The following is a 26,809-nucleotide window of genomic DNA, read 5'->3' as shown; positions in this document are numbered from 1 at the left end:
CCAACAGTCTCTCCGCAGACAATCACACTGAGTCCTCGAGGTGCCCGCGGAGGCTTCAGTGTCTGTACAGTCCCCCCACACACAGATTTGAACTTCCAGGCCAGTGATGACGGCGGGGTGGATGAAATTCACGGCACCTTTTAAGTGTTTAAAATTTGTTGTACATATTATATCACTATCTGTCTTTTAACAGTGAATACGGCAGCCTGTCCTCTCATGCCTCCATATTTAAAGCACAGGGTCAAGAAGGTAGAGAGAAGCTAAACACAGTCACAGAGGAGACAGACGGGAACAAACAGGACAGAGACATCTTGGCGTGCAGGAGACACGTGGACCCCGAGAGTCCACACGGCGACAGATTTTTGTGAAGCAAGCTGATGTACGATACCTCGGTTACACCTCATCGCCCTGTCAAAACACAGCGGTTTACTTTTCCCATGGTTCCTAGAGGCCTTCGCTCAGCCGTGCTGTCAGATTGTTGCCCTGCAAACTGATTGATGTAGCTGATGTAGCAGTGGAGTATTAATGGTGTTTTTATGATGAGAGGATATGTCAATACAAGGTCCATTTGGCACACACACACACACACACACACACACAGGCTCAGTGACAATGCGGTTTACTATATCCCCTGTATGTGGATGGTTGTGGCGGCAGCAGGGAAGCCTCGAGCGGGCGCTGTTTCAGCAGCCTCGTGCCAACGCCAGCTTACGGCCCTGGAGGATCAAAATCACAATTTCTGGCATTGAGTCACATCAGAGAGTCATGACCTGACTGAGCCTCCGAGCACTGACAGTGAAACCGAACCAAAATGGCCACAACCAGCTCAGTTTGCTGCAGGCTGCCACCTTTTTGGCTTGTGCTGTTTAGATGGCAAACCCAGGAAAATCATTTGTTTACAACGTTTACAACCTGCGCCATCTACTGGCCAGAAGAGGTACCTGCCACATGTGTGACTGAATTTGAGTCTCTTACAGACATTTACAGGTCAAAGAAAGCTTTTTAATCACACAGAATCATAGAAAAAGGTCAGTTCCTGCACCTTGACAGCACTGAGTTCATCACAGATGCAGATTTTTGGTCATGGATGTTCATCAGGCATCAGATTCACAGGATGAAACGACACTAGAGCCAATCCCAATCACACAAAAAATATCACGTGAGCAGCCACAGAACGTGGTCATGAAAAAGTGCAGTGTCGGTGACGTCACTTGCGGACAGGTGCGGGTCATTGTTTGATCAGGTTCACCTGGGCCTTCCACACAGCGGCACAGCATGGCGGAGCGAGCCACGCAGGCTTTCAGCGCTTATTTTTGCGGGGGGTTTTTTATGAGTCTGGAGGTTTTTGTGCAGAGCTCGTTCGGGACTTAGGGTGAGTACATTCGCTTGTGACTTTATTCGCATTTCAGCTGTCCGCGCGGCTCCTGATCCGCTCTGCGCACGGCAGCAGCGTCATGCAGGTGCGCACCGCAGACCGTTTACCTGTTGGCCCCAGTGTTATCAGAGCAGCGCATTTAAACAGGCATTGATTGATTAGTGAACCATGTTAGATGAGGCTTGAGGAGCTCTGCTGCGTTTTCTACCTGAGCGCACCTGTGAGGCGCGCGCACGCTGCTTTTCCGAGATTCCACGCGTTCGTCATGTTGGACCGACTTCGTAATAGTATGATCATGTTGAGAATATTCTGCAGCTGTCAGAATGGTCGTTGCCATGTGAATAAATGAAAGGATGAACATTATGTTGCCATGGCCGGCAGAAAAATGACTGAAATTAACTGCAGCTTTGAGGCTGCTCGCCAACTTTTAAGGTGGAATATTTCCTTGCAAGTTACTCTGCATGAGTTGACGCCGCCAATCAATGAAAACACCTGTGAATTTGAATATGAACACGTCACCGCTCCAGTTGTTTTAATTGGCTCTTTTGCATGGCAGTCATGTGACGATTGGATCTGCATGTGTCTGAAATACAGCTGAAAGTCCACGCGCGACCATTTGTTTCTTAGATGTGATGATGAATTTGGTGGCCTTTAGTGTCGATGCCTGGCCATGACCGAAACTCAGTGCTGCCAGCCTGAAACCAAACTTTCTTTTTGTAAGCATCAGTTTATCAGCTGTGATTTAGAAAAGGCTTCATCTCAGTGCGCAGTATGAAGTTTTATAAAGCCCACCAGACTGAGGGATTCCGCTCTGCAGCGCGAGACTGGTTGGAGATGCTTTGTGCTCTCCTGCGTGAAGCCACAGCTCTGCAGAGTGAGGCCAAACCGCAGTGATCTGGGCATCAGGTCCATTTCAAACGCTGCAGTGTTTTGAGCCATGGCATTGCTGTATGTTGTTTTGTCCTGCTCATTGCTCCCACTCATATCACACACACACACACACACACTGCAGCGATGGGTTTGAACAACAGACTGGTCAATATTTATGTTATGGATATTGCATCCAGAGTCAATATGTGTCCTCTTTTATCTGGAGCTGCTGTTTGTTTTGGGACCGAGACGGGCAGCCCCTAATCTCTGTGGTGAATTAATTGTGTTGACTTGTGGAGTAATAACAGTGACAAAGCTGGTGGATGTTAATTATTCACTGATGAATTTCTGATCTTTAGGTTCAGGCACACACTGCTGCACAGCTGCAGCTCATGAACCTGAAATATAGATGTGTAAAAGGACAAGTTTGCTGAAGCACAGCGGCTCCAAAACTGCTCCCAGGCAGTGAGAGGGGAGCCGTTATTTACAAGAGTATGTCATCAGAATTGTTTAACATTTATTTGTTGATTTTTAGCTCCAAAGCCTTAATCCTGCAGCTCAGTGTTTGGTGACTGTGCAACGTGAATGTAATTATCAGGTGGAGTTTCAGCCTTCAGGAGTTCATTGGTTTTCCTCCAGTCTGTGTTTGCTGCAGTGGCTGTAACTGAATGTACGCCGTGACGTGAGACTCGTTTGCACGGCGCACAGATGTGTTCCTGTGTTGATCTGTGTAAAGTCACATTTAAAGGACCTGTTTGAATACAATAGATTTTGACGTTAGACCCATCAGCTCATGGGGTTATTTTTGTGCCTGAAATGTGTGTGTGTGTGTTTGGGCATGACAGGTTGAGAACAGAAATACTTTTTGGAGGCACATAAATGATGTTTTGTAGAAAAAATAATGTCATATGAGGCTGCAACAAAATGCTACTGTCATTACTGATTTATTGTTCTAAAAAAATGTGATAAAAGTGAAACATCTTTTTGAAATTTTCAGTCCAAAACCCAGATGATTGTAGATAACAAAGAAAAACAGCAAACATTCACATTTGGAACAAAAACTGAAGCTGTAGCTCAGAAATGTTTGGTTAAAATGATTTATCTGTCTGCTTTCCATCAGCTTACTACTGTTCATCATTTCAGCTCTATTAACGTGCAAAGAATAACTGATGTTGAACAAAAAAGCCTATTCTGTGCCTAAAGTGTTTGTTTGCCCTCTCTGCTCCGTTTCCTCTACAAACCTCTGGACATGCACTCAAATGAAGTTAGGTTCAAATGAAGTTTCTACAAAATATCATTTATGTGCATGGAAAAAGTCTTTACAGGCACAGAAATCTGTTCTCATGTGGTCCCACTGTGGCACAAATCTATCTCCATGTCTGTATGAGCTGCAACAGAAATAAGTGACACACATGGACTCCAGCTGCTGACTGTACTGTTCTGTGCCGGTGTAAATACTCAATCTGTATTGCTGTGATGTAAAACAAATATTAAACCAGAGTCAGAGCCTTTTGTCACAGAAAAAAGGTTTATTTAAAAATAAAGTTATATCCCTCTTACTCGTCAAGGACTGTGAAAACAAAAAAAAGTTGTCATTGCGTTGTTCACTTGTCGCTGCTGGGACCACGGTCACCACCGCTCTGGTGTTTCAGCCACTGGACGCTGACTGACGGCTTCAAACAAGGTTGAGATTGAAAAACGAAGGTTGATACATGTTTCGTGTGACTGTAAGTAGCACGTTTTGTTTTTTTACAATGGAGACATTCGATGCTGAGGTTAACAAAGACAGATATGGTGAAGAAACCATGTTAAGCACAACCTTTGCTGATGGCTCGCTGACGGAGCTGATTTCTCTTAAAACCAAACAGTTTGACAGCATGCTTGGAATAAGCCCGACTAACTCAAAGTAAATAAGGCCTTTACTGTAACAGAACAGGTTGGAGCGACGACTCGTCTTAACAGCTGCCCACAGAGAAGGAACCAAAACCGCCTTCAGTCAAAATGTTTCTCACTGTTGACTGAAGAATTATTCAAGCCAAGGGCCAGAGACCGGGTAGGAAAGTCAGAAAGTATTGAGACTGTTACTGGTTTTGCTCTGCACATGGGACTTGTTGACAGACTACAGAATATCGTGAACCTCGTTCTTTTAAATGAAAGGATAACACCACTGTTCCATCTGTCACTCCTTAAGCTGACGTAGAGTCTGAACCCTCACTGCAGCAACGAAACAGACTGCAGTGAGTCAATCAGTTTAAGGCCATAAAACCAAAAGAAAGCCACATAATGTGCTCCTTCACCTGTATATACAGAGTTTCTAGTAATATAGACAAACGGGTTGTTTCTAATGTTTTAACAGGAGAAAAGGACAAATTACTGCTGGAAGTGGGTCATCTAATTACTAAAGAACATGTAACTCTACTGACAGGCTTCTGGTGTTTAACACTGGTATTATCCTTTCTCAAAGTGCGGGAACCACCAACAGCCAATCAGAGTGCTGTTCAAAGCCTGAGCAACTCAACCGAATGCAATAATTCACAAGGTTTGGATCGATTAAACGTACTGATTTAAACTGCATTAAATCAAAATCAGATTCTAATGATTTCAAATGAACAATAAGAGATTTAGGAAGGACAAACAAACTGATTCCTTTATCTGATCTGTGGAGTTAAATGTGGGACTGACAGCTTTTCTTCAGGCTCACGTTGTGATTGGTTGACACCCTGACCTGAACCGGCCCCGCAGACTGTCAGGCTGATAAACAGAGGCAGAACCAAACTTAACCATGAAAAGGCACATCATGTTCTTTGAAACACTAACTTGGCGGCAGATCACTGACCTGTTTTACAAAAGTAAAAAAACAAAAAAGAACATAAAAACAGTCTGAGCTGACACAGTGAGAAAGTACAGGTGGAGCTGAACGCTGCCATTCAGGCTGAATTTACACGTGTGCAAACAGAGAAACTGAGTGGAAATCAAAGCACAAAGTTTTTGAGGCTCCTGCTGGCTTTCACAAAGAAACGAGGGCTGTTTGTCCGCCGCTGTCCGTCTTCCAGACGCAGTGATGAGAGGAGCAGGCGCTCAGTCTTCTTCTGCAGCTAAAACCCTGCGGCTAGCACGACTCAGGCCGGAGGATTTCAAACCAATCCTCATGCAAGTTTTTAGCTTTTTAAGGAAGAAAATATCAGATCATGTTTTAATTGTCAAAATATTTTCTGTAAATGCAAGGTCAGTCCCCACAGCAGGACTCCAGTCTATCAGGTAGAATTCATTTATTCTGATAAGAATCCCTCAACAAAATAGAAGTTATGTGCTTACAAAAAAAATCTCTTTCTGTTCCAATTCAGGCTCAGAACCGAGGCTCTTATTTCCCACCAACATTCGATATGTCTTTCCTCTCCCTCACATCACTGCTGGACGCTGAACAGAAGCGGACAAAGCCCCCCCCTCTCCATCATACACTTGAAGAAAAGCACGTTTATTTTTTGTATTTGTTTTTTTGTGTTTTTTTTTAAATTACTCTCCATAAATAAAAATCTATAAAAAGGGAAAAAAAAGACACCCCTCCTATAAATAAAAAAAAAACAAAGATTTCCAGCAAAACACAGAGATAAAGATCTGTATACAAAATAAATAAAGAAAATTTAAACCCCATATGAACAATATACAGTGTTACTAATAAGTTGTTAAACCTCTGCAAATAGATTAACGTAGTGCATTTTTTTCATTCATCACAAGAACTACGAATTTTTGTCTTAATCTTTTTTTCTTCACAAATCTGCAGGCAAATTAAATCCGAACGATTATCCAAAGGAAAGGAGATGCGAGGTTTTCGCGTAGCAGGAACGCTTCGTTGGCATGTTTTTGTTGCTTGCAGTTTGCTTGAAAGGATTTCCCGCCGTTGTGTGGCGGGCGGGAGATGAGCGTGGATCTGTGTTTGTGTTTTATGACAGACGGACGCAGACGGACGTCTCGGTGAGGCGTTCATGGGTTTCTGCCGGCTTTGGGATAACGCGTTGCTGTTATGGCTTCCTAGCCTGGGCGGCGATGCTTCTAGGTGTTACCGCTGCTACTGACGACGGCCTATCATCTACGTCACGACGACTCCGTACAGGACAGCTGTAGCTACAGAGAGCGGCCACCACGCCCTCCCTGATCCTCACCTCTCGGCGTGTGCCTAGTACCGGGTGGCGTGCTGAAACAGTCTGACAAAAACGGTTACATCTCTACTGGCCTTTTCTAGAAACACACACGGTCCTCGTTATAGCTTTAAATTAAACGTCTTGTCGTTCCGGTCTTTAGAGGGGGGATGAAGACCGCTTTAAGTCTGGTGGGTGAGTCAGGAAATGATGAAACTTCCAGAATAAAAATCTAGATATCTACGTTACATGTCCGCTCTCGTCACGTACGTCCAGAGGAGAGGAACGAGTTGGTTACAGTGTAAAACTGGGTTCTTCTGAAGCCTGTCTGGTTAGGCCGGGGGCAGCCTTTAGTTTGTGTGTGTGTGTGCGCGCATGTGTGTGTGTTGGCCTTCGGGCATGCCAGTCCAGTGCAAACCTACCTAAAGAATAAACAGTTTCAGATTAGACCAGGAGAGCTGGGTGGAGGGGTAGGAGTGGAGGGTGGAGACTGGAGGGTGGAGGGGTTGGGCGGCTGTCAGGGAGGGGGGGCTCCTTGGTCCCTTGCTGTCCTGAACCTGAAGACAAACAGGCAGGAAGTCACTGATATGTGCACTCGACCAAGGTGGCAGCGGACAGCTCGTCTGCTGCAAGTGTAAAGTCTAAGACAACTCCCTTTGTTGATTCAAGTAGTTGTACACGGCTTCCAGGACTCGCAGCGCCCCCGCTGGTGAGTCAGAGGGGCGACGGATGCTCGGGTTGGCTGCAGGACGTCCAGCAACTCGACAAAACAATAAATATGATGAACAGACGCAGTCAGCTGAATGTTTTTCTGCTTCCCACAAGAAAGTCAGGCGCGTGCTTGATTGACAGCACTCGCGCTTGTTAAGATGCTCCGACGTCATTTAAACCCCATCCAGCCACGCCTAAACCCCCCGCCCCCAAAGCCCCTGCCCCACCCCCCTCCGCCCATCAGGCTGTGTGTTGGTGCTATAGGCAGTCTTTGCACAGCGCCACCTGGCCCTTCATGTAGTCGCGGCAGGGGCAGATGCGCTGCAGCGACTGGTGGGCGCCTGCGCAGCTGAACAGCAGCAGGTCAGACTGGAAGATGCAGTGGCGGCGGGTCTCGCTGTAGGCCGGGACCACCGTGTCGGCGCTCGACTCCACCGTCTGACAGTCCACACCAAACCTGACAGACAGAATTCCTTCAGTCATTATTGCTAATAATGGCTTAAAGTCATGTTCCTCTGGATCAGGCATGAGCCTTGACCCACTTCATCCAGTAAGCAAACTGGGCCCTCCACTGGTGATAAGGTGATACTGCAGTTAACTGCACTTCATTGAAATTCATTGAATTCACAACATATGGCTTCAAACCTATGGTGTGCTGCCACCTAGTGGACACTTTTAAAACAGCAACTACAAGTGGGAGAAAGCATGTACCTGTTCATGTCTGTGTGTGTGTGTGTTTGTGTGTGTGTCCCACCTGGCCAGGTCCTTGTCCTTGTTGAGGTGCTGGAAGAAGGAGGGTTCACAGATGAGCTGCTCCTCCTGACACACCTGCTTGCAGGAGCGTCCGGCCTCGGCCAGCTTGACCTGCAGGGCGCTGAGAGGAGGCCACATCACCTGACCGTGGCAGAAGTCCTGGCGAGACAGCGTGATGTCACACAACGGTAGCACACACCAGCTTTCACTCTGTCATATTGCTCATCAGTTACAGGTGTCTGGTGTTTTTTCTAACTCTGTGTGTCTCACTCTCTTTGTTTCTCTAACTAACTTTCTCTCGCCATCAGTCTTTTATTGTTCACTCTCTGACCCTCTCTCGCTCTCCCTCACTCATTCTATTTATCTGTCTTTATCTCTTGCTCTGTATCGCTTACTCACTGTCACTCTCTCTCTAACTCACTCACTTGCTCATTGTTTCTCACCTCATCCTTCTAACTCAGTGTGTCTCTCACTCTTTCTAACCCTCTCTCTTTAGCTCTATCGTTCACTCATTCGATTTATCTGTCTTTGTCTATCATTCTCTCTCACTCTCTGTCTGCCTCTTTCTCCTTCTCTCTCTTTCTATTTGTCTTGTTTCTCTGTCTCTCTCGCTTTTTCTCGCTCTCTCAGTCTCTCCCACTAACTCTTCATCTCTTTTTATTTATCTGTCTGTTTATCTTCATCTCTTTCTCCTTATCGAACTCTTTGTATCTCACTCTTTTTCTCTCTCACTCATTTGTTTTATCTTTGTCTCTTCCTCTCTCACTCTCTCACTCTGTCTTTATGTCTCTTTGTTTCTCGAACTCTGTCTCTCACTCTCTCTCCCTCTGTCTTATCACTCACTCTTTCATCACACTTTCTTTCTCACAATCTTTAACTCACTCTGCCTCTCACTCTAGCTTGCTCTGTATCACTCTCTCATTCTATTTATCTGTCTTCATGTCTCTCTCTCTCCCTCACTCTCTGTTGTTCTCCTTCTCTGACTCTATTTCTACTTTTCTCTATCAGTCTTTTATCGTACACTTTTTCTTTCTTACAGTCTTTCTGTCACACTCCTGTCACTATTTCTCCATCTTTGTCTAACTCTTCCTCTGTTTCACTCTAGCTAGTCTCTAACTACATTTCTCACTATCAGTCTTTTATCACACTCTCACTCTATCTTGCTCTGTATCGCTCACTCATTTTATTTATCTTTGTCTGTTTCTCTCACTCTCTCCCTCTGTTATTTATCGCTCACTCTTTCTATCTCCTCTGACTCTGTCTCTACCGTTCTCTCACTCTTTTATTGCTCACTTTCTTTATCTAACTCAACTCATCTCCCACTGACTCCACCTCACTATCAGTCTCTCTCTCTCTTCTTTCTTTTAGTCTCTTTGTCTCTCTCACTCTCTCTTTCTATAACTATATACCTTTCTCACACTCATTCTTTTTATGTAACTCCCTCTGTTACTAACTCTTCCTCCCTTTGTCTGTTTCTCCTTCTAGCTTTCTATCTCTTTATCTCCCACTAACTCTTCCTCTCTCACCCTCTCCTATCTGTCACACTATCTCCTTCTCTAACTCTTTGTTTTCTGTCACTCTAGCTCGCTCTCTCTCTCTCTCTGTACCTCTCACTATTTATCGCTCACTCTTTTTCTTTGTCACTCTCTCCCTTTCTTTCTTCTCCTTTAACTCTATTTCTACCTTTCTCACAATCTTTCTGTCTTCATGTCTCTTTCATCACACGTCTCACTCATTCTTCACTTTCTAACCCTCTCTCGTTCTCTCTGGTTATCACACTCTTCTTCTCTAACTCTACCTTTCAGTCCGTCTCTCGCTTTTTCTCCCTCTCTTTATCTGTAACTCTCCCTAACTCTTCCTCTCTCACTCATTCTATTTATCTGTCCTTATGTCTATCTTTGTTTCTCTAACTCTCTCCATCTGGCTTTTATCACTCACTCTCAGTCTGTCTCTCACTCTCTCCTTCTCTGTCTCTAGTTGTTTCTCACAATCTTTCTAACTCTGTCACTAATTGTCTTTCTTGCTTCCTATCTCTCACTGTTTGTCTCACTCTACCTCTATCTCTCACTGACTGTCACTAATTCGTTCTTGCTTTCTAACTCTCTCACTATCAGTCTCTCCCACGCTCTGTTTCTCTCTCTCTTTCTTTCTCACAATCTTTCTGTCACCAACTCTTCTTCGCTTTATCTAACTCTGTAACTCTCTCCCTCACTTTCTGTCATGCCATCTCCTATTTATCTGTCTTCATGTCTCTCTCTCGCCTTCTATCTCTACCTGTTTCTCTCGTTTATCAAACTTAGTCTCTCTCCCTCATTCCATTTCTTTCTCACTTTCTAACCCTCTCGCTCACTCTTTTTCTCTCTCCTACGCTCATTTTCTACCCCTCACACTTGTTTCTGTCTTCATGTCTACCTTTCTGTCAGTCTCTTTGTTTTCCAACTCTCGCCCTCTTTATCTGTCACTATCCCTCTCTAGTCCTCTCTCATTCTAGCTTACTATCGCTCACACATTCCGTCTCTCACTTTCTATCTCTTGCTCTGTCTTTTATCAATCTTTCTAACTTAGTCTACTTCCCACTAACTCTTCCTCTCACTCATATTTGTCTCTTTATCTGTCACTAACTCTCTCTCTTTCTCTAACCCTAACTCTGTTTCTTTATGTCTAACTCAGTCTCTCCCATGCTCACCCTAACCTTAACCCCATCTGTCGCTCTCTCCCTTTCTGTCTTTCTCTCATTCTATTTATTTATTTCTCTCTCACTATCAGTCTTTTATCACTTACTTATTCTACTTATCTTAGAACCTGTATCTCAAACTCTGCCTTTCTTGCTGTCTATCTCCAGCTAACTCTTCCTCTCTCACTGTAGCTCACTCTTTGTCTTTGTTTCTCTAACTCTACCTCACTATCTTTCTCGCTCTCTATCTCTCGCTCTCTTTCTCAGATAAGCTTATGAAGCGCTACATGTTCATGCAGTACCTGGTTCTCAATGAAGGCGTTGACTCTCTGCAGCATCCCCTCACAGGTGAACTCATAGGGCAGGTAGGGCTCAATCTGATCACACAAACACAAAACACACAACAGGTCAAAGAAGTGTCAGGATGCTCTGCATGGTGAAATATCAGCCTGCTCTTTGTACCACAGTCTTCAGAGTCCTATCCACAGACTCTGAAGACTTCAAGCAGGGAGGAACAACAACTGACGCCTTTGTCATAGCACCAAGTCACTTGCTTCTGTCTCTATCCTTGTGTACAGGGAGGAGGAGGAGAGGGAGGGTGTGCGAGCCAAGCTGGAGCCTGGTAGGCTGCAGCTCACCACAGATCAAAAAGCATATGAGGCTCTGCATGCTTGCCCGGTGAACAAAGCCATTGTTCCGACCCGCTCAGCGGAGCACAGCACAACACGAGGTCCTGATCCCGGGCTTTAAATATGCATGGATCTGAGTGTGAAGATGGAACAGGATCTCTTTCTTTTCCCCGTGCTTTCACTCATTCTCTGTCTCTACAGACAAGCATTTATGTCAGTTCGGGCATCCAATTTTGATCATGATTCACTGTCATTGTTTCTGGCAAAGCAGCCTAGTTACAGCTTCTCAGCAGGGAGGATTTGTGATAGTAACCTGCATATCTTTGGGTCATTTTCCACTGCTTTCTCACACTTTATAGACAAAATGATGAAGCCATCAGCAAATGAATTGAGAGTGGAGATGGTCATTAGATGCAGCTTTACTGGAGTTTATGTATAAATGTGAATAAATAGATATATCTGGACACTGATTTCATGTACCTTTAACATTAATTATTTGTGTAATTAGTCCTTTTAATTATATTGCTTATTATTCCAGCATGTCTAACACAGTATTATTTTACATCATATTTTGAAAAATGATAAATATGCAACAATTTTGATAATCAAGTATTTGTGTTAGCCATTTTCAAGTAAACATTTTAAAAAACATTGCTGCTTTTCTTTGTTCTTTGTTAAATGGGAGCTTCAGCCTTTCTTTGCATTGTTGATGCATTATGAAATGCAATAAAACAACTTGGGTATCTGAACTAATTGAATCTCGATCAAAATTTTTCAATATCCATCTAGTGTGTCTTCTTCCATGCTTACCTTCTGGCTAAGGATGGAGCGGATGGCCCTCTCCACCTCGGCAGAGTTCTCGATGTCCACCGTCCACACATGGGGTTGACCAATGTACACCTCAGCATACGGATGTTGAGAGGTCAGCTACAGAGTGCAGAGGTCAGGGGAAAGAAAAACACCTTTTAAGAGTCATATCTTGAGCGGGGGAGTGTGCAGAGTAAACCCATCCCCACAGATGTGCCCTCCTCCTCTCACCTCTCTCAGTGTGGGTTTGCCCTTGAAGAAATCTGTGTTCTTGCTGCTCTTTGGCGGGTTGAATTTGGGGTTGAGGAAAGCGCAGCCGTTAGCGATGGCCTCCAGGGGGGCGGGACCCTCGTAGGGGAAGGAGAGCCCCACAAACAACTGCAGAGGAGAGAAAACAAAATTGATTAGCCTCCACATGCATATGTTTTAAAACAAGATGGAGGGCAAACTGTAGATGGATTAAAGTGTAACACTGACAGGACTACGTTTGTGCTAATACTGCAGGTGGCACCTGGGAGCCGACATTTTGCAGCTACTGAAAAAAACGGACTACCAAAGAAGCCAGGGAGGGTAGAGAGGTGGAAAAGTTCACTGGCTGTGTTGAGTTTCTGTTTGCTGATAGCAGCAATTAGCCCTTGTTGAGGCAAACCTCCTTTGTTATCAGCACAAAATAAAGCAGAGACAGCACTTTTTCTCTATAAAACAAGGAAGGAAAAACAGGCGGAATAATGTGAAGACACCGCTCTCATGTTTATTCTTCCCGAAGGCCATTGAAGTTTGGTAAAGAGGGAGTACCATGGATATTTTCGAGGTGGAAACACAATAAACCTCAGTAGCCCAATGAGAATGACTGTAGTAACTGGCAAAGACGCTTTAACACAACCACTTTACAAATCTGAAATATCTCCTTTAAACCAACATTTCTACAATACCAAATCTCTATCACTGTGTCTCAAAATAAGCGTGTGACCCCTTAAAATGAAACAGACAAGGGATGTCAAATGTCTACTTGGAACCCCTCATCGCCAGTTCACCCACAGTGATTATGGATAAAGTGAAGTTATCCTCTCCTGGTAATCATTTGTGACCTGTTGCAGGGGTTCTTCTTCTCTTCCCCACCCAGATTTACCACACTGGTCTGGGAATCAGCCCACCAAGTCTCCTCATCCTTATTGTACATGAGGTCATGTCACTAAAATGCTCACTGAAACATTAGAAACCATTTAAAAAGAAATTTAAAGACAAAAACAGAGACATAGGCTGGGAAAAGTCAGGCTCTGTGGTCTACAGTAGACAAACTATATGTGCTGTGAATATTCAAATACAGCCCACAGTCCTGCTGACACAGCCTGAGGTAAATACTGTATGTGCTGTATAGTGAACCAGAGGGGGCTCTAATAACAGCTCCCTCCCGGATGGGAAGAGCAAATATTTGCGAGGCGGCAGCAGCTTGTCGACATGAGGGTGAGACAGTTATCTGGAACCAGAGAGAGGAGGGAGGGGTGGAGATGGTGGTGGCAATGGGCTAGCGGCTCGTTTATTGGAGGGCCGGAGCTGGCTGACTACAATGGCTAGCCTGTGTGTATTTGTATTGGTCAGTGTGTATCTGGCCATAGGGACAGAACAGAAAGTCTGAGAGACGACACGCTCTCTCTTTAACACAATGCAGCACTGTACCATGAAGTGTGCATGTACACACTCGAATAATCAGACGTGGCTTTTATGCTCCTCAAGCTTATATGTGGTCATAACCAAGATGTCTACAGCCTTCTCAGCTGCAGATGTCGGCCAACAGGTGGCAGCATAGCACACTTCTTCTACTGTGTGTATGTTGTGAGCATGCATGCAAAAGCTCCTCAATGCTGAGAAACAGTCACCCACTATTTATAGGGAGTGAGGGGGGGGGGTCCATACAGACTGAAGGAATGAATGATGTCTGCATCTCCTATGTCACAAATAGTGTGGAAAGCTCTATGGCAGTGTGCATTAAAGCAGTTTTGTGTATTCACGTTCAAGGACACTCTACTAATTAGATCCAATGCTACAGATCAGAGATGTTGTTTTATTGATTTATTCTCCGCTGCTGACACGTCCTGCCTTAGATAATTGTGACGTATCCTGACCCTAAACCACAGCCGCACGCAAGAGCGATAACACCCAGCAAGAAGGACGACATCAAGAACAATTAAAAGTCACAGAGCACAACAGACAAATGATATAAATACTCAAATCTCAAATCCGTCACTGAAGTAAAGACAGCAATACGACAATTCAAAAATACTCATTATGCAGAGTAATCTCTTCCAGAGTGGTAAGTCACAGAGCCACAACACAATGTTTCTTATGTAAAATGAAAGAAACTAGTTAAGCACAGCTAGTTAATATGCCTCTGATATATAGTGGAGTATAAAGTAACTTCACCTGGAAGCTACTCTGTACTTGTATCATTTAGTTTCTGTTTTCTTTTTACTTATCTCATTTGTCATGCAAAGTGTCGCAAAGCAAACAAGAATACAATGTTCTACAGCATTCTTCATATCATACCCCTCATGTTCATACACCAGCAGTGTTTTACTTCTCAGACACAGTCGTAGCTCACAAAAGCATTTGCATTTCTGATTCTGTCAGTTAGTTAAGAGTCTAAATGGAAATCAGCAGTTATCGCCGCAACGTGGGTGCAAACAAGCCAAAGAAAGACTGCACACAAAGAGGGGCCTCTGCTATCTACAGGCATGTGAAAAAATTAGGACACCTCATGAAATCCTGTGTATTTTAAAATATATTTGGACATATGGGTATTTAATGTCAATTTTAATTAAACTGAGGGATCCAAGTAATATAACTAAACAATAAAAAAATAAGAAAAGCCTGTTTAAAACTTTCTGTAAAATTTAATTAAAAAATAATGCAATTTCTGGTGAGGAATAAATTAGGACACCCCCCTATATTATCCCTCTTAAAATGTTGCAAATCCCAAACAGGTGCATCACGTCAGGTGCACATGATTAGTACATCGTTACCCAGCATTTGAATGGAGCCTTGCCCTATTTAAACCTCAAATTTAGTTTGGTGTGGCCCTGACAGTTGGTATGTTGAGGTGAGCGCCATGGTGAGGTCTAAAGAGCTTCCTGATGCCCTCAGAAAGAAGATTGTGGCTGCTTACGAATCTGGTAAAGGATTTAAAAAGATTTCAAAAGAATTTAACATCAGCCATTCCACCATTCGCAAAATTATTTACAAGTGGAGGACATTTAAAACAACTGCCACCATGCCAAGATCTGGCCGTCCGAGCAAGTTTACCCCCAGAGCAGAACGCAAGATGCTCAAAGAGGTCCTGAAAAATCCTAAAGTGTCATCAAGGGAATTACAGCAGGTTCTGGCAACTGTCGATGTGAAAGTGCACGACTCTACCATCAGAAAGAGACTGCACAAGTGTGACTTGCATGGGAGGTGTGCAAGGAAGAAACCTTTGTTCTCTAAAAAAAACATCAAGGCCAGACTGAAGTTTGCCAGAGAGAACATAGACAAAGACCACGACTTCTGGAATGAGGTTCTTTGGACAGATGAGTCTAAAATTGAATTATTTGGACACCAGAACAGAAGACATGTTTGGCGTAACCAAATACAGCCTTCCAAGAAAAGAACCTCATACCAACTGTAAAGCATGGAGGGGGCAGTGTCATGGTTTGGGGATGCTTTGCTGCAGCAGGACCTGGCCAACTCACAATCATAGAATCCACCATGAATTCTACTGTGTATCAGAGGGTGCTTGAAGAAAATGTGAAACCATCTGTCAAAAAATTAAAGCTGAAGCGTAACTGGATACTGCAACGACCCAAAGCATACCAGCAAATCCACCAAGGACTGGCTAAAAAGGAAGAAGTGGAGAGTCCTGGAATGGCCAAGTCAAAGCCCTGATCTTAATCCCATCGAAATGCTGTGGGGTGACTTGAAACGGGCTGTACATGCAAGACACCCCTCAAACATCTCACAGCTGAAAGAATTCTGCATTGAGGAGTGGGCCAAACTTTCTCCTGATCGATGTCAGAGACTGGTAAAAGGCTACAAAAAGCGTCTCGTTGAAGTCATATCAGCCAAAGGGGGCAACACTAGCTACTAGGGGGTAGGGTGTCCTAACTTTTTCCTCCATTGAAATACATACTTTATTTTTTTTCTTTTTTTGGATTTGTCAAACAATGTTCATTTTTGTTGTTAAATTGCAATCAAATCACTTTCTTTTTGAAAAATACATAAAAACATGACTGGATATTGGTATGTGTACCATTTCTAAATAAAGAGCTGATTATTTAATGGGGTGTCCTAATTTTCTCACATGCCTGTATACCTTTGACGCACATGTTCATTTAGGTTTATGTGCTGACCCGACTGAAGGTCGTCATGCAAATTATGAAGAGCAAAGAGCTCACTATTGTGCTCCAAAACAAGATGTCTCATGGCTCTGCGTCAGCCCACGCCACACCAGCTAATAAGGCGGTTGCTGAGTTTGAGCCAGCGAGTTAACTACTGTTTTTTTCTTCACATTACAAATTCCAGCACCTGCAGTGGGATGTGTTTGCTTTCTACTGTGCTGGATATGATGACAAGAACGATGCAGTATAAGACAACGCAAAAGCTAAAATTAGAATAACTAGAATAACTTGAAAACAATACTTCCTCCCTGTTTTACATATAAATCTATGGTTAATATGTAGAAAGAGAAGGAAAATAAGTAACGTATGTAAGACAAACCAGATCCAGACAGTAGGGGGCAATTAAACAGAGTTAGACATGCGAGATGGAAGAAAAGCCAAGTCAGAAAAATCAGAAACCTTTAACTCCGTCAGCCTGCAACGTGACGCAGTAAAGCTCTGCCGCACTTCAGCGGTTTGATCATTGACACTATTCCCCTGACGCAGCGCAGCATGTCAGTGTTTATTTCAGGAAATATTGGTTGAGAGAACACCAAATGTCAGAAGTCAACAGTGACAGTAATCAGCACGAAAACCTCCTTGTTTTCCTTGTGCTTAAGTGCTTAAACTAAACTGCAGTGCTTAAACTAAACTGCAGCAAAAATGTTTTCTGGGCTTTAATAAGCCATTCTCCTGTTGGTTTCCCATGCACAACCACAGGCTACATGAACACAGCAAACCAAAACTCACTCTGGCACAACTTCTTGAGTGCTGTTTTGTCTTTAGCCTTTTTTTTCCCAACACGATGGGTGTAATGATCTGCTCCACTGCTGAATACACCTTTGTTCTTCTCTGTAAACGCCTCCAACATCACTGGCTTCCTGGTTTTAGGTGCTCACTACGGCTGGATTTGCTGGATTTGCCGGCCAAGAATCGTTTTTTGGCTCAGAATCTTTTCAGTACAAAAGGGGGTTTAAATCTCTATCCATCTTTTTTTTCTATAAAAGTCTGAATCGTGATCTACGGCTCTCTTGCTCCGTTTTTATCCCTGCCCCTGCTCTTGTCTGATGTCTCTCTCCTCTGTCTGCCTCTCCTCCCTCCCTGGTCTGATGGGAAAGCATCTGGTTTCAGAGGTTAAAGAAATCGAAGCTCTTCTCCACCTTATACTTCTGAAAAGGTCGACGACTGGAGCCAAAAGACAGACTCCATCTTTCGACGCCAGCACTTCTGATGGTTTTAATTCCATACAGCGACGGGCAGCTCCACAAAATCTAGTGGAAATTCACCGCTTTCCTCTATGCTGTTGTGCATTCAAGAAAAGTAGGCGCTGTGTTTTAAACGATAATTAATGGCGTTTTGAAGAGATTTTGCAGGTGTGTCTTTCCAAAAACACAAGAGCAAAAATGTACAGAATGGATTGAACAGTCTTTGTTTGCATTAAACATGTGATGCAAATGTTAGCAATTCTGGCTTACTATCTTACTATCAACAGCTGCTGGCTAACTACCTGGGCAGCAGCTAGCTGAGATAAATCTGAATAAAGAAAAAATTGATCTGTTTCAGACGATATTGATACTAAATCTGTTTGTATGTCTTGTTTTTATTCAGCTTTGACTTGTTTACAGCATGCATTTAATTCAATCAGTTTGAGTTATGATGCTCTACATGCAGCTTTCAGCACACAAAGCAAAGCCATTCGTGTTTAACAACGCCACACACGCTCTGTTAATATGTAAAGTGTGTGTTTCGCTGAGCGCTCACTCCACGCGGTCCAGTCCTGTCTGGCTGCACTCTCTGGGGCTGTGTCCTTGTCTTTGTGAATGAAAGTGGTTTGAGCAGTGAGAGGAGAGGACAAGTCATGACGTGAATGGAGAAGTGCTGGATGGTAAACTACAGCCACTTGGATCAAGGCTCTTTTCAAAAGAGGCCCTCTGTTCACGTACTCTTTCTCACCCTTACAACATCCAGCATCTCCTTTAAAAATCAGTTTTACTCCCAACTTGTCTTTTACTGTACGTTACAATTTAACACTGAAGCGTGAGCTGTCTTTGTAAGACGCTGTGGTTTTAGGCTTGCCTATTTTGATTAAAAGCCAACGCCTCATTAGGAAACTGAAATTTTCTGTGAATCTTTTAGGAAAGAGCTCACTTCATTCAAACAAAGCTTTGCAAAGTAAGTGTCTCACACATCGACTACTATTAGAGGAAATGTTCAGAGCAGGTTTCGCAGCCTTGACGCACAAAAATGGGCCAAGGTTTGTGAAAATTATGCAGTATTCAATGTTCTGCCAGTTAGCTGGGCCACACTTTGTCAGTCATTTAAAAAAACGTCAAAGGGAGAAGTGTGGGAGTTGGTTTGTGGCTTTCATGTCTAATAAGCACCGTGCCCCCACACTTTTATTTCCCAGCAGGGTCATTTTTTCATGGGACATTTTACAGCCGGGCAGACTCACCTTGGTTTCCCGGAGGAGGAACTGCAGGTCTCGGCCGCTCAGGATGCCGTGGTTCTTGACGTAGCTCGGGAGGTGCACGGTGCTGGTACCGTGCACGGTGCCATGGACCTCCATGTAGCTGTGGATGGTGTCCAGGTACTTCTTTTTGTCCTGGAACAAACAGGGAGAAACATTCAGTTTATGTACGGATTATTTTTCATGAAAAGAGGTCCACAAACCAAAGTCCTCCTGAAAACCACCATCTTTTTAAGTCCTTTCTGAGAGGATAAATTTCTCTCAAAGTGAGACGCACCATTAAAAAAACGCCACCTGCTCTTGCAACATACTGACAAATTGAAATGAATTTAGTGAAAAAAAATCCATTTAGTTTATTTAGGTTAATCTGGTGCAATCCAAAAAACCCTATCCTTGAATGAACCATTTGAATTACATTTTTTTGGAGGGGGGATCAGTATCATTACTTTGTTATGTGGCCCGGTGAACTTTTGTTCAAGCTACCTGACTGACCATCTGGCCACAATGGCAGGCTGAGCTAAAAATAGCACTGTATGAAGAGCATCACTGCACACAATACGCTGCTACTGGTATTATAGTCTACCTGATCCATGATGTCCTTGATCAAAGAGACAAAAAAGCATTCAACGCATGCCAATAAATCCTACTTCATTCGGACCAAAAGTCATGTCCATCAGGAAGCAATGCTGCACAGCGGAGATTAATGTGGACGAGGTCAAAAGTGAAACGAAGAAATGAAGAAATTTAAATACATGTTTCATTTTCTTTTCAATTTGAAAGGGGAGCTCCGCCTAACGTCTCATATCAAGTTAACTTCACTTGTCATTGTTTACGATGTCAACATCAATGTTATCTCGGCTTGGGCTTGAGACTTGAAATGTTTAATCAACTTCTTGTCTGGGGGCAGGAGTTTGACAGATTTGGGCATTTGCCAGGCAGGGAGGCTCCAGCAAATGACACTGATCACTTTGCGTTTTGGGTAATGAAGGATGAAGCATTTTTGAAGTTTGACCGAAAAACTAGGGACTATAAGTGACGTTCTTTTGACTGCATTTGATTTCTTTTAATGCCACTGTTATGAGTTTGCAACTTTATTAAAATGCCAAGTCATTTGAGTAACCTTTATGACTGATTTCAGGGTCAAGTTGTTTGTTTTATTTGTGTATGTCAAACAGTCAATCACCTTGCAAAACAATAAGTGAATCGTGGAGAGCGAGTCACTGTCTTTTTAAACACCATGTCAGTCATTTCAGTAAATGAAAGACCAATGATTGCAACAAGTACACTGCCTCTACAGCAGAGCAGGTGTCAGCAATCTGTTCCTATTATACACACCCTGACCAAGACCCTGTGAGGTCAAAACCAGCCATCTTTTTAAAAACATTTATACGCCCCAAAAAATAGATGGCTTTAATAATAATGTTTTTTTCTGCCTTGGAGTGTGCTTTCATCTTCAAGGGCACCTTTGAGGTTCCCTGAATTTACTGCAGTGATTGCACTTTGCCTCTGCATTCCTTCATGTGTTTGGAGGATTGTGAACTCGGTCCGAGCGATAACAGTCCAGTGTGTACTGAGGCAGAATTATAAATGATATCAAAGGTGGTGCAACATACTGAAAGTGACTGTGTTTACTTTGAATATCTTTTAGTTTCCTGTCAATCCCTGTTGAGTGCGTCATAGAAGCCACATAAGAGCTCCTTTTTAAAGAGTAAGCCATGTTAATCAGTTTGGATGGAAACATTACCTCCATAATACGAGGCCTTTGATCGTCCCCACGCTGAGGCTGTCACAGCAGGTCTTTGATTTTCAAAAACGAGGACTGCCGTATAACACAGCCAAATTTGTACATAAGCTATTCCCCCGTGTCTCCTGCTGAAACGCAGTGTAAAACATCTCTTTTTCACTTAGTCCAGTGCCTGCAAACACTGAGCCGTATGCGAGTGACATGCAGCGCAGTCAAACGCTCGTAAAGCCGAGCCATTCAGGGACGCAGTATCGGTGAAAGCTGCCCATTTTCTCCACGATGACAGGATACCTTTAAAAACGCAGTCACCGATATGTTCCATGTTCACACGCTAATATGAACTGGAATACTACCGATTACCAATGGTTTCAACGCTGCCTCATTACTGTTAAACGTGACCCGTTTCAAATTTACACACAACTCCTACACACAAGCCTGCCTTTGAAACAGTTCTGCCTCCGGGACATTTCGCTGCTCTCACTCTGTGTGTGTGTGTGCGTGTGTGTGTGTGTCTACCCCAGCGCTTCCTTTTCGGGTTTAAATTTCAGGTAGCCGCTCGTCAGGGTCCCCTGGAGGCCTGGCTATCAGATGCCTCCAGCCAGCCTGCTGTAACTAAAGCAGCCTGGTGTGTGTGTGTGTGTGTGTGTGTGTGTTCAAGAGAGAGAGAGAGATGAAGTCCTAATTAGAGGGTGAAATCACTATCCTGTAATCTTTTCACTCAGGAGAGCTGAGCCAGGATTTATGTGTGTGTATATGATGGGATTTATAAATGAAGGATACTAGCTGGTACCTGAAGAAGAGGGACACACACAAACTCACACACACACACACACACTTTAAAAAAATCTATAGAGGGTTGTGCATGAGATCTGAAAAAGCAAATGAAAAGAGAAGAGCTGAGGCATCCCCACCTAATAACAGGAGGAAAGCAAGAAATACTATGAACACTAATATTTTCACACGTTTCTGGAAGTAAGGATAAAAAAAACACACTAATTCCAATGCAGTCTGGTGATTCATGTACATATTTTAAATTAAGATATTTGTTGCACTTTTACATTAGCTTTAGTACATCTGACAGTATGTTAAGGGTATATGTACAGTACATTATAAACAAATGTTCAGATTGGGAATAGTTTGTTGGCATTCAACTTAGTATAAATTAATGAATTTATTGAAGGATCTGACTGATTACTGCATTATATGCCTACGTCTGTGCAAAGTTTGTGAAAATTAAGTCAAAACAACTGTAAAATGCTTTAAACGTACATAACAATGAGTTAAGTGTTGGATTATAACCCCAATTCCAAAAAAGTTGGGATGCTGTGTAAAACATGAATGTGATCATGTGCTCATCCTTCTCGTAATATACTCACTTGGAAACAGTATAAAGGCAATATATTATATATGTTTTACCTTCCACGGGTAAACAGGTTCATTGGTAACAGGTGATAGTATCAGGATTTTAGGGAACACTGTTGGACTGTAAGATTGTGTTGAGCTACTGTACAACATGTGAAATGACCATGACTGCATGGAGAGGAAGGACAAAAAAAAACAACATCAAAGGAAAAACATAAAGCATCTTAAGGCAGCAGGATGTGTGTGATGTGTGTTTATAGTGGCTGCTTCAGTGACTTTGTGTGTGTGTGTGTGTGTGTGTGTGTGTGTGTGTGTGTGTGTGTGTGTGTGTGTGTGTGTGTGTGCAGGAGAGGAGCATAGATTGGCTTGACCCTTCGAGGCAGTCGCCACACAAAGCTTTTACGGTCAGAGGACATCACCAACAGGAAGACAAAAGTGGGACAACATGTAAGAGGCGTGTTTGCAATGAGCATCGCCATTTTTAGATCCATTGTGGATTTTCTTTGCTTTTCCTTAACGTAATGATATTGTGTCAACTTCAATTCATAATCCTGTCCCGGCTGTCAGCGCACTGAAGCAGACAGAAGTTATGACTTTGTAACAGACTGATAACATTACGAGAGAGTTATTCCCTCCATGTCCTCGGACAGTCCACATGGTATACGGCGAGTGGAGTGTGTGTGTGTGTGTGTTCATCTGTACTGAACGTGGACGTATATGTCTCCGAGCGCATGCAATATGCAATCTGAAACCAGGAAGCAGATCGATTGCGGCAGCCTTGTACAGGAGCATGTGCTTAGGGAGTTATAAAATAACTGCTTTAGCTGGAGAGGTTGATTGAAGCAGGAGAGACGGAGGAGGAGGTGAGTTTTATGACCTTGTAAATCAGAGCGAATTTGTAAACCCTGGCTCGCAGAGGAAACAGGAGAGGTGGCGGCTGCTTCTGCTTTCTGTCGGCAGAGGGGAGGGTTGAGGGATGAGTGTCCGGGGAGGAAAGCTCACTGGCTGAGAGACACGACCACTGAGACTCACAGCGAGGAAGTTAAAGCAAAAAAGATTGAGATGCACTTGACGCCGCTGATCCCTTTTTATGGCTGCTAGCATTACAGCACTCATAAGTAACAAGCTGCAACATTTTCCAACAAATACTTGTCAAGTCCACTATTTGTAGCCAGACGATATCACAGAATTGCAATTCAACAGACTGCGTATCCAGTTAATGAAAGGTTTTACATGTTTACTGTGTTTTATTAAAATATACCATGATCCATGTGAATATTCAGTTCTGATTGGCTGAAATTGTCTGTTTGCTGTTCTAAAATAACTCATTGGCCACATACTATCAGCCTGTATGTGTAACTATAGCAACAGAGATGCAGGAAAAGCATGTGTTTATAATTTATTGCAACACATTAACAAGCTAACATCTAATTACAACAATGATACGCACGATACAGCAACTTTGACATTTGCACTTCAGCTTCATTCAGCTACTGGCGTGCCTTCACATGCAGACGCAGCTGGCTTTTAAAGGGAGCGGGAGATGACATGGTTTAATCCATGTTGGCCAAAAACACACCAATGATTAAGTGACAAAATACAACGTCTTTGCTCCTTATGCCTTACTTAACTGCTGCTCAGATGGAATTCAACAAGCTTGATATGTGAGTTTATAGCAGTGTTTTCCCTTTTCTTATTAAACCTCTCCACTCTGTGTGTTCACAGGGGGGCATAGCTACAGGGCTGAGAGGAGATTTTGATGTTTCAGCGCTTTATCTTGACAGGCAGTGGTGTCAAGACACTCGGGATGTTGCAGATTAATCTTGCTTTACAGCACATTTCATCTGAAACAATCAACTTCTCCCACAATCTGAGACACTGTATGCGATACAAATAGTGTCTTCCTTTTGTTCACTCCTTATGTTTATTCTTTTATGTGAATTCTTTTGTATTTTGACGAGGTACGTCACTGCACGTTGTCATGCTTTAGCTTTCAGCTTCGTCGCGACGGTAACTGTGCCCGGGTCTTGAACGAAAAGAACTTTTCCGAGCAAAGCATCGTATGTGTAATAGTTTCTGACACTACTGCAGCAACTTTAAGAGGCAAGAGGAGCTCATCAGAATGCAGACAGGTGCACTTGGCTCGACCCTCAAGCTGCCTTCGACATCAAACATCAAATGCACCTCTGATCATCTTCCCATCTAAAATAATTTCCAACTGACAGACTCTGAGGCCCCAGAACTGGAAGCTTGTCAGTCAGGCCAAAGAGAATCACTTCACCCATTCTTCAGAGAAGGAGGAAAAATCATTTTCCCACATGACACACACATTCTTACATGCAGAGCCCATCACGCACACACACACCTCCGCAGTCAGTCAGAGAAAATGGTAGTGGTTCAGTTTAATGTGGTGATTTGCACCAGGGCACTTCAGCAATGCTAGCAGCTGTCAGGCCCTCTTGGTGCTCCCGCAGCGTGTGACCTTTTCTCCTGCTGGCTGACATCTGTCCGTATGGTACAAAGCCGTCTTTGACAGTGAGGGCGCCATCACTGAATAACTCCATGTGGAGGAAGCATCGTCATCAAAACCTGAGCAGAGTTTTTCCAATATGATATGATGCCATGGCCGTTATTCATATCAGGACAGCTTCAGGGACTGATGTTTAAAATATTTATGCTACAAGTTTACAAAACAGTGCAGTGCTATGCATTTCAACTATTGTCTGAACTTAAATGATTGTGATTCCTGTGCAGCAGCATATAACGTTCATATATAGACACATTCATCACTGTATGCAGGGTGTTTTTATCAAATTTGCATGAGACATTGCTGACAACAATAATTATTTTAAAGTTGCATGTGCTACTGCAGTTTTAATGTTACCATGTCAAACTGTGTGGGTGCTATCACTTTTTTATTGTATTAAGTTTTGAGTTATTCATCTTAAAATCAATTCCATAGCTATTACTTGTATGTATATGTCATTGTATACACGGTATAAACCTTGATTTCTGAGCACTGATATTTCAAAACCCTCAGTGCTGCACATTTATCAAAAAGAATAGATGTGCTTATTATACGAAATGTACAGTTTGAGCTATTGTTATGAGTTTTATGATGCATTAAAAGTGTACTGAGGCCCATTCAGTCCCATTGAATCTATAACTCAGTGACCGCATACAGTAGAAATGGTATTCAGATCTCAAATGCTCAGTACTGCATTAATGAATTTTGAATATTATATATGATATGTAATAATATGAATAAATATTAATGAATCGCACACTGTAAATAAGCTCATTCTAACGCCCTGCTCACTTTGATAAAAGATGCATTAAAGTCGAATGCTTCAGTATTTTCACTTCTATTGCATCTCTAATTCAGCCAATACTTTATGGCCAATGAGTATTCATACACTGTAACTAGACAGTAATCGAAAGTCATGCCAATCAGCATTAACGCTGCACGCATTTAGGTCAGGAAATATGTATGATTGGCGTCATTAGAACTGCTGCTAAGAAACCCTCCAGAACTCTCAGATCATCAGACACTGGCCTCCTAACTGTACACATGATCAGAAGCAAATCTGGTCATGGACAATTCAGCTACTATGAGCCCAGCGTTTGGAACAATCTGTCTGATGAAGCACCGCAACTGTGCAAGCCTTTAAACACAAGCTGAAGACCCACCTGTTCTCTCAGGACTCACCAGTTCGCTCTCTCTTTCCAAGAAAAAAATGTATACGTCTCTGAATATATATTTTTGTTCTATTTTACTTTGTTAATATTTGCAAGTTCACATGAATTGTGCTACATAAAGACATCTGGCGTGACTTCAGTGTGGTTCAGTGTGTCCCATGGGCAGAAAATGCTGCACACCACTAAAGATAAAAAGATACCTAGTTTAATAGATGAAGGTATGAGAGATGTACTTGTAAATAAACAGATTGATGGATGCACTGTAAAACCCAACAGACACTTTGACAGATACTTAAGAAATGCCCAGGGGAGCATGGGTGGGAAAACAGTATCCAGAAGTGCTTGGAGTGCGGTCAGGAGATGTTATTTACTTCAGTGCCTTGCCACGCCCCATTAGACATAACAGTGTAGAATCTATTGGACTTTGGTGGCTTGCCATGCCCCTGACAGTCAGAAAGTAAAGGAGGTGCTACGTGATTGCTGAAAAGTGAGTCCTGGCTCTGTAGATGTGGAGCTGCACAATCTTCCACTTGTAACGTATATGTGAAGAAATATTGGGATGAAAGTCTGGTTCAAGAAAAATAAATAAAAAAAACACATGCAGCAGCTATAATACCCCTGCTTGTCCTGCAGCGATGGAAACACCTGTACCGTCATATGCTTCATTGGGTGCAATTAAAAGCTTTGCGCCTTGTATACAGAAGCTAATGGTGCCGCAGGGATCTTAACACCATTTCCATACATTCAAACTACTACTTATTGAAGCATGCAGTGTACAAAACAGGTGCCATCGGGAGGGGACTGTGTTATTTCAAGCCTAATTATCAGAAAATTTGCTGTCCTTAGTCTATGTGGTAAAAGCTGTTGGGCCATTATAGTTTATTCCACTGTTAATAAAATATCTTCCTGAATAAGTAGTTCACTGCTTCTGCGACCACGGAAGCAAACAGAGTTGACGTTGAAGTGGATGAACACAACACATGTCAGGTCATTGTAAGTCAAGGTAGGTCAGTGTGTCCCCATGGCAAGACAGGAAATGACCAACGTGTTCATACTCAAAATATCCATCTGCGTTCTTATTCTTTTAATGACAGTTCAGCCGCTCTCACCGCTTACAGTGTACGTCAACTGGCAGTTCCACTGCTTTCGTCTCTCATTTTTTAACCAAGTTCA

General features: G+C 43.0%; 1 protein-coding gene across 1 annotated transcript in view; it reads right to left on the bottom strand.

Moving 5' to 3' along the window:
* Nucleotides 1-7,325: 7,325 nt before the first annotated feature.
* The window catches only part of mgat5 (alpha-1,6-mannosylglycoprotein 6-beta-N-acetylglucosaminyltransferase), an 84,246-nt gene continuing 64,762 nt past the window's right edge, over nt 7,326-26,809 (bottom strand). The window contains exons 12-17 of the mRNA XM_041966419.1: nt 18,817-18,966; nt 12,187-12,333; nt 11,959-12,075; nt 10,822-10,896; nt 7,847-8,004; nt 7,326-7,549 (exon numbers count right to left, since the gene is read on the bottom strand). Coding sequence (XP_041822353.1) covers nt 7,351-7,549; nt 7,847-8,004; nt 10,822-10,896; nt 11,959-12,075; nt 12,187-12,333; nt 18,817-18,966 — 846 coding nt within the window. The 3' untranslated portion in view covers nt 7,326-7,350. The remainder of the gene's footprint in view (nt 7,550-7,846; nt 8,005-10,821; nt 10,897-11,958; nt 12,076-12,186; nt 12,334-18,816; nt 18,967-26,809) is intronic.

Source organism: Chelmon rostratus, chromosome 24, assembly GCF_017976325.1.
Source record: "Chelmon rostratus isolate fCheRos1 chromosome 24, fCheRos1.pri, whole genome shotgun sequence".
NCBI classification, from domain to species: Eukaryota; Metazoa; Chordata; class Actinopteri; order Chaetodontiformes; family Chaetodontidae; genus Chelmon; species Chelmon rostratus.
This window is presented reverse-complemented; position numbering and strand designations above follow the sequence as displayed.